This window comes from Watersipora subatra, chromosome 4 (assembly GCF_963576615.1).
Source record: "Watersipora subatra chromosome 4, tzWatSuba1.1, whole genome shotgun sequence".
NCBI lineage: Eukaryota > Metazoa > Bryozoa > Gymnolaemata > Cheilostomatida > Watersiporidae > Watersipora > Watersipora subatra.
Window position 1 is genome coordinate 1,910,992 of NC_088711.1, and position 9,064 is coordinate 1,920,055.

Sequence of the window (9,064 nt, forward strand, 5' to 3'; positions counted from 1 at the left end):
GTATATATTTGTAGATCAAGGCTTGCATATCCTTTCTATTTGTTTACTTTCTCTCATGTGGTCAAAACTAACAGCGATTCCTAGCTCTCTCTTGAGTAATGCTCTCCGGTGAGTAACGCCTTCCCGTCTATACAGAAACTAGCATCCACAAGAATATAGCTGCGCTTGGCCCTCCAGGTAGACTTAATCTTTTTCCTAATGCTGTTTGTTTTAATGTTCAATTGGATACAAAATCTGGGGCATGTTTGGATATCATCAACATGAGAATAAAATGGCTGTCTTTGCAGATAGCTGGTCGAGTTGTCTTTGCAGATAGCTGGTCGAGTTGTCTTTACAGATAGCTGGTCGAGTTGTCTTTACAGATAGCTAGTCAAGTTGTCTCTACAGATAGCTGGTCGAGTTGTCTTTACAGATAGCTGGTCGAGTTGTCTTGACAGATAGCTGGTCGAGTGGCTTTAAAGATAGCTGGTCGAGTTTTTTTTAGAGATAGCTGGTCGAGTTTTTTTTAGAGATAGCTGGTCGAGCTTTCTTTAAAGATAGCTGGTCGAGTTGCCTTTACAGATAGTTGGTCGAGTTGTCTTTTTAGATAGCTGGTCGAGTTGTCTTTACAGATAGCTGGTCGAGTTGTCTTTACAAATAGTTGGTTGAGTTGTCTTTATAGATAGCTGGTCGAATTGTCTTTACAGATAGCTGGTCGAGTTGTTTTTACTTAGATATGAGAAACACAATTTTATATTATCAGCATGTGTGATATGTAATGTTAAACATATCAAAAGTGTCTAATGTTACAGAGTGTTGGGGCATCAATGGCTAGTGATCTTGTAGCAACTCAATTCAATGGCGATACTTGGGTAGCAAAATAAACCTAGAATGTTATACAGATTTTACAAAAACATTAGCAAAAATTTGAATTTTATAGTCAAAATAGAACTAGATTAAATATTGGGGTATAAATTGAAAAAACCAAGTTGCACAAAAACCAAAAGGTATCCTTGTACAAACCCATCTATCACGACCTTACCATGACCTCGAAAGACATGGCTATCGTTGCAAGAAAACTGGATGTAGCAAACACTCAAGCTAACACTCCTATATCTACTAAATACTGTATAGTAGTCGTACTTATCGCTGCCAATACGCTCCCAGTCTTTGAGTTCAACATCGATAGAGTCTGTTCCTGAGAGTTGCTTCCCAGCCAAGTCAAAGCTGAGGTTCTATGGAGAAAGGAAAATGCATTACAGAAAGAAGACATCTGTAATTTTACTTGATAAGCCTAGAATTATTGCTATAATATGGATATGGTATGTTACTTAGACAGTAACAGCATAGTCTAGTCATGATAAAAGAGGATAGTGACAATCATAGCCTGGGATCTATTGAATCACAACCTATTGTATTATTCACAAACCAAAATTAATGCTACTATATGTCGCTGCATCCCATAGGAAATTTATTTAGAAAAGGAAATATACAGAGGAGATGCACAACACTATCCCTATGTCGACCATATAGCTACAAAGTGTTTTACTCCAGAGTAGCGATCTCTCAATTTTCATGCATGTGAAGCATCTGTTATTGGCTGATGTACAGGTTTAGTAATCTCGGAGTTATCTTCTATATGCTCCTTTCGGGCAATCAAGACATAGTTACTCAGTTGAACAAGGTAAACTTGAAGACAAACTCGATAACAACATTCAAGGAGTGTGTATGTCATACTGTTCTTACATAGAGCACTCAAAGGTGAGTCAAATTACAATGTGCCCGTGAGAACATGTCGCGTGAGAAGTCTGTAGAATACTCCCGGGGCACTTGGACCATTTGTACAGTGCCAGAAGAGTCTACCAGTAGTGGACCATTCTGGATGAAAAAAGAAGTGGGGTGCGTCTAGCACTGGCGCTAGCGTCTAGCACTTTGACTTATGGTCATAAATTTTAATTGGCTTAAAGATATAGTAAAAATAACAATGTCACATTATTATGATGTGAAACGGGCTAAGGCACATCGGGCTAAGGCACATTAGTCTGCAACACATAACAGCAATTATGTTGTTAACACGGCCTGGCTAAAAATAATAATGGTGCCTTGTAACACTTTCCTAACAAATGGCACCACCAGAGAGGCACTTTTTGGGGACCTTGCAACAACGGTATTCGATGGCAAGTGATCGGTTACCACAGACTACTAACTGTAAATGTTGATGGAGATCTTAGACTGTAGTTTGCTACAGATGTTCGCTCACTATCCCATATCCCAAACATCGCAAGACCTATGTAATTGGTCTGCGCTTGTGAGTTAACTATGAACATACAGTCAACACGTGCATACCTCATATGTCTGCATTTGTGAGTACACTATAAACATACAGTCAACATGTGCACACCTCATATGTCTGCACCTGTAAGTACATTATAAACATCAAGTCAACATGTGCATACCTCATATGTCTGTACTTGTGAGTACACTATAAACATACAGTCAACATGTGCATACCTCATATGTCTGCGCTTGTGAGTACACTATAAACATACAGTCAACATGTGCATATCTCATATGTCTGCACTTGTGAGTACACTATAAACATACAGTCAACATGTGCACACCTCATATGTCTGCACTTGTGAGTACACTATAAACATACAGTCAACATGTGCATACCTCATATGTCTGCACTTGCGAGTACACTATAAACATACAGTCAACGTGTGCATACCTCATATGTCTGCACTTGTGAGTACACTATAAACATACAGTCAACATGTGCATACCTCACATGTCTGCGCTTGTGAGTACACTATAAACATACAGTCAACATGTGCATATCTCATATGTCTGCACTTGTGAGTACACTATAAACATACAGTCAACGTGTGCATACCTCATATGTCTGCACTTGTGAGTACACTATAAACATACAGTCAACATGTGCACACCTCATATGTCTGCACTTGTGAGTACACTATAAACATACAGTCAACATAAACACCTCATACTGTAAAGAATCTAAAAGTACCCCCTGTTGTAAATAGAAGTTCTTTAGCTATGGTGTCATAAAGATTTCTGTAGAAAATATGCTGGCATAAAATTGCACCACTATTATGTGATAGCAAGAGACAGAGAGATACTATTTATTTAACATGGGGCGCTGCTGCATACACTCCTCTAAGAAGACAGCAATACCACAGCTAAATAAATCACAGCATGTGTGCAGTCTCATTCATCAGTGCAAAAACAGTTGCAGCAGACGCTGCCCAACCAGGGAGTAATTCACCCGTAGGGAAGATTTTGAATACACACGGGAGAACAGAGAAGTGTCTGATTTGTTAAATTTTCGATTTATGTCCTGCAGTGCCGTGTGAGTTTGGGTTTCATCATTTAACATTTTGGTTTTATCTATAACACTAGTTGCTAATAATGAGTTACTAGTCAGAACCCAGATATATGTGAACACATGCATCCAGATTTAGATTGGATAAGTTTACCCTAATCATAAACCAATTCACCGAAAATGCTAAAGGTCATGTATGGTTGTGTGTTGTATACAAATTAATATGTTGTTATATGTTTAGATATGTACAATAAAATGGGGTTATAATTTGTATCGGTTGTTTTAGTCATGTGAGATAAAAGTGTGTGGGAATCAAATTTATAAAAAGGCATAATTGGAACTGAATAAGGTTGAGAACCCCTGCGCTAGTGATGCTAGTGCTTGAACAACGAACAACGCTGGCTAAGGATTAATCACTCATTTCCATAACCACCAATTTCCTCAATCATGTGACTTTAGTGAACAGTAAATACTCGCAGCATATTTGCGTAGGCGCGCGAGAGTAGCATAAGAAGTATGCTAGTGATAAATCACACTGGGAAGCGATGAATTCTGTAATCCACATAACAACTGAATAATCAAGAAAGCTAAGTAATTGTCAAAGCTGTTCTTCAATAGGTATTGATAGATAACATGGCTATTGTGACCAAGTATAATAGATAGAGTGGACCAAGCTGACCTAAATACATTCAAATAAATTCGGTCAATCGAGTGTGATGCGTCGGGAATGTCAAGAAGATAACTGAAGCTGTAGATTGCGTTAACGAGTTGATACGGTGCTGTCATACCAGAAAATGGGTGTATTACGTGTTGTCCGAATGACACACCGGGTATGTAGGGCCTGATAATCAGCGTGATTACCGAGTACAAATAAGGGAGATCAAAAAACTAGGGACAACACTGCAAGCATAGCTTTTTTAAAACCACATTGATGTACATAAATCCCATTACAAGCACGGGTAAATGCAGCTAGTCATGGAAACCAACAGCTGGCAAGAGAAGAAGTGGTTATACGCACCGCATTGTCATCAACAATTCTATGCAGATATTAAAAAGTCAAAAATGTTGGGTTTTATTCAAATAATAGTTACTTATATACAACCAATCATATATCAGGTTCACCTATGTAAGTGTTTGCTTCATGTTGAGTTATTCGAACATTATATTATGCATGTTTTGGTTGACATGAACTCATCCATAGAGCCATGACAGCCATACGCCCTTCAGAGACCATGCGCCTACTATATATGTTCAACAAGCTCTTTAGCAATGCAAAAAAAATTTATTTTTTCTAGAAGGGAAAAAGTCACACCATGGAAAGGGGAACAGTAACATCATGGAAAGAGTAGCATTAACACCACGTGTAAGAGAAAAAGTAACACCATGGAGATGGGGAACATTAAGACCACGAAAATGAGAACAGTGACATCATGGCCCATTAGCTGTTCAAAAAGCATAACACATCAGCAGGCCTTATCACAACCTCCAGCGTTTACCTAAATGAGCCTCGTGATTAGGTCAGGTTCTAAGAATGTGACCGACCAAGTGCACTAGTAAAAGTGGGCTGTACAATCTATAGGATGCTGTCTCTAAGATGCTGTCTATAGGGTCTATTAGATCAGGTGATTAGACCAGGTTCTAATAATGTGACCTACCAGGTGCACTAGTAAAAGTGGGCTGTACAGTCTATCGGATGCTGTCTCTAAGATGCTGTCTATAGGGTCTATAGGATGGTGTCTATAAGATGCTATCGACAGGATGCTATCTATAGGATGGTGTATACAAGATGCTGTCTAAAGAATGCTGTCTCTAGAGTGGTGTCTATAGAATGCTGTCTCTAAGGTGGTGTATATAAAATGTTGTCTATAGGGGGTGTCGATAGACCGCTGTCTATAGGATGCTGTCTATAGGACGCTGGTTTGAAAAGAAGAAGTGGAGAAGCAAATGCAAGCTACACAAATTGAATAGCATAAATATTTACCTAGGCAATCAAATTGCAATAGGTTTGTGAACAGACAATAGCGTCTTAGAGGGAATAGAAAATTGCATGGAAGATGTAACAAAAGGCTAGTCAATATTGAAGAGTCTAGAATAGGCAAGCCTACCTCGTTCCATTCCGGAGAATCACTGTCCTTTATCACCTTCGTCTTTTTCTTCTGACCTGGAAAATACAAAAGGCCTTCGATAAAAATAATGGTTTAACAATTAGCGATATATTGGCTAGGCTAGCCCAAGCTGGTCAGTTTTTCTGCAAAGTTAAAGCTTAACTTCGCAGGTTTTGAAAGTATCTAGATTGTTACTCCACTAGATTGTAAATGCTAAAAAGCTGAGAAGATACTTCACAGACCAAAACTTCAGTTCAAGCATATGGACATCTGCAGTCGTCATTCCTGTTTGAATGAATGCGAGTAATTAGATCAGCCTCATATAGTATCAAGAGTAACACACTAAAAGTTTGCTAGTCGGCAGGTAGGACAAGCTGTGCGCACCGTGATAAGTAGACCGTGAAGAGAAATGAGTGAAGTGTCATCTCTACTAACGCCGCCGGCTGAATACCTACCATATACTGGCAAACTATATGCCAGCCAATTGAAAAAACCCGGAGCAGAATGTCCTAAATACCTACCATGAAAGTGAACTGCTCTAAGCTTTATAAACAGATCTAACGACGGCAGCGAATATTTAAGTATATATATAGTCTCACATAGATGACTGCGACGTTAAGCAGTCAGAGACTTCTACCAGCATTATGAGATTACATAACTGGAGCACTAGTTAGACCAGACAAAAAGGTGACTGTACGATCTGGAGCTGACTGAGGTTGCCAATGCAACAACTACTGGGAATTAGAAATGCGCTTTCGATAGAACACTTTTGACAAAACGCTGCTTTTGACAGAACGGCATTCGTATGCTAGTTACTCATATGAGTGACATCCCAAAGTCTGCAACACTGAAATACATTTGACAAAATTTAGGCAAAGAATTTATTAATATGGTTAGGTTTATCTGGTTCAACTTTGAATTGTATTATTTATGAAGGCATAAGAATGAATACCTTGGTATATAACTTGGCAATATGGATCTGCTTTCCCAAACTTCTCCTTAGGCACATTCGTAGCCTTTTTGGCAAGCACTGAGAACGACATGACCTGTTGGCATTAGTTTCAGCCAGCAAATGTCAGTCTGTGTGAAAAAACATATATGCATGTATATACCATGACCGTTATGCAATATATCACATTGTTTATCTTCATTGAAATAAGCCTCAATTCAGCACAACACAAATATGTAACATAATACATTGATAATTCCTTTTTGTATCAAATTCAGATAAGATTACGAGTTGAAGATGCCTACTAGCAAATCTATCTATTTTAAATAAAGCAATCCTTGCTGGAGTTTGAGAATATGAGCACAATATTTCCGAAACAGATAGAATATTGTATTAGCTAGTCAGTTGGCACCTATATATAGACAGAGTTCGCATTAATGCGTAGCACATCGAGTATAGCAATAAATGAGCTATGCCTACAATCAGATATTTGTATAATGAATTAGTATAATTATCAGTCCGGATAGTCCTTCAATATGGTAACCCAACAGTCTCCATCAAAGTAAATACATGCAATAAAACAACTTAACTTCAAACACTTTTGGGACACCTATGCGAAATCAATGTGATCAATAGCTAATGAAATAAAATACTGGCAAGAAAAAAACCAAGACCATCAAAGCAAATTAAACTAGTTTATCATAAAATACATCATTAATCTTATTAAACAAAGTTATTTCCAATATTTATGGGCTATGAAAGCTGCATAAGCACAAGCTGTGCTACTAATCAAGTGTTTAAAGCGTTCGAAGCCTAGCAGCAAAACTAAAGACCAGAAACTAAATGTAGTCACCCACTTGTTATATAGTTACACAGAGTAATTTTTATTTGTTTATTTAGACAACAAAAACATTTTTAATCAAAGAATGCTTTCAAACCTGGTAAAAACATACGGACAATGGAAAAAATAAGCAAAATAAACACGTACCGGTGTACACCTATAATCGGCAGGAAATATTCTGTAGGCGGCTTTCCTTGCGGGACCGCCTTCTGAATGACGCATTCGGCGGTTAATATCACGAATGTTGAGAGTTGAATCACGCCCATTTTATACGAGTTTACAAAAACTGCCCATTCGGAGTGATAGTTCGCCACGATATCTTTCTGGACACGTAAAAATTAAAACCAACTACTTCTGATTAACAAGAGTAGACAACTCTGCTAACAATTACTTGAATAATTCATTGCAAAGACAACTAAAATAGTAAAATTGGCATCAATTTAAATGTAGAAATTTTCATGTGTCGTAAAATTTACAATCTGTGTTTATCACCTAAAACAAACACATAATTAAATCTAAATATATTTGGTAATGGCAGTCACCTTAAAAATACGTTTACAGTGCCAATATGCATATACTCAAAACCTTTGAACTTTAGAAAGCCACCCTCAAATTAGTATTTTTTTTCAAAAAAATTGTTTTCAAGAAAAACATGTTTCCTATATAATTCAAGTGTGCTCTTTCCATTGCTGCCACTAAAAGTATGTCAAACCACTTTAAAACACTAATAACTTGGGCTGAGTGTTGGCCATTTCCAGAGAAAATATGCCCGAGATATTGATCGCTGTCAGGTGGTACGTGGAAACAAGGCAGCTGAACCTGTAGTAAATGGTGCTAAGAAGGCAAACAGAAGGTCATCAGCACCAGATGATAATACATATTTAAGTGGAGGGTTTTAATAATACATATTCAAGTGGAGGGTTTTAAAAGTGTATGAGATGTATCCATGACAATCCAGCTGCCCATAACTATAAAGAAATCATCCATTTTCTATTCCCAAACTTTAGGCAGCGTTTTCTCATTATTTGCTTTTTGTCAGTGTTTTCAATCTTTAAAATGCTGTCATTTTGTCAATTTTAAAGATATCGACTTGAAATTTTGTATGGCTATTCCTTGAAACCCAACTGATGTATTTATGGTCTCAAAATTTTTTCTCTATGTACGGGGTCCAACCCACGATCCAAACTCCAACCTGATTTCGCATATATGACTTTTTGTCTCTTTTTGCCTGAATAAAAATTGTAATTGAAAATTCTGCTTCAATATTGTCATGATATACACTGTTTGGCACTATAATAAGCATTTTTAAAGTGAATACACCGAGACTTTCATCTAGATATTTTGCATGAGAAACATGACTTCGAAACTACATTCTGTTTCATAAAATGAGAACCGTTTGTTTGGTGAACAAACCAAGTATACCATTGGATTTGTCTCAAAAAACTTCACCAGAATATGACTTTTTCAAGTTTGTCAGACTATATATTGAGGGAGGGTCTCTCCACGGGTGCCTTCTAACCTTAAAGGTATTTGTCCAGATTTCTTCAATTTAGCATAAATTTGGCAAAATTAATTCAAATTCTTATGCATAAAGCAGTGTAGTAGCAAAAAAATGAGATAGTAAATAACTTATAATGACAAAAAGTGATATGCTAACATTATATTGTGCTTTAGACAAGGAAAGTTGCCAATGCTTCTAGTTTGTTACTACTTTCATATTTTGATAAAAATGTACAGTAATAAAAGATTACAGTTGAGATGCCATTTTTGATTGTAAATATTGAGACTGAAGAATACTAAAAAATTCAACAAGTTTCACAAGTGCTAATCTACTGCTAATCTAC

General features: G+C 37.2%; 1 protein-coding gene across 3 annotated transcripts in view; it reads right to left on the minus strand.

Moving 5' to 3' along the window:
* Positions 1-7,391, minus strand: part of LOC137393553 (myoferlin-like) — a 72,872-nt gene extending 65,481 nt beyond the window's left edge. For all 3 annotated transcript variants that reach the window (XM_068080151.1, XM_068080152.1, XM_068080150.1), the window contains exons 1-4: positions 7,368-7,391; positions 6,383-6,510; positions 5,431-5,486; positions 1,123-1,214 (exon numbers count right to left, since the gene is read on the minus strand). In XM_068080151.1, the coding sequence (XP_067936252.1) occupies positions 1,123-1,214; positions 5,431-5,486; positions 6,383-6,473 (239 nt within the window). In that variant the 5' untranslated portion in view covers positions 6,474-6,510; positions 7,368-7,391. The remainder of the gene's footprint in view (positions 1-1,122; positions 1,215-5,430; positions 5,487-6,382; positions 6,511-7,367) is intronic.
* Positions 7,392-9,064: the final 1,673 nt, after the last annotated feature.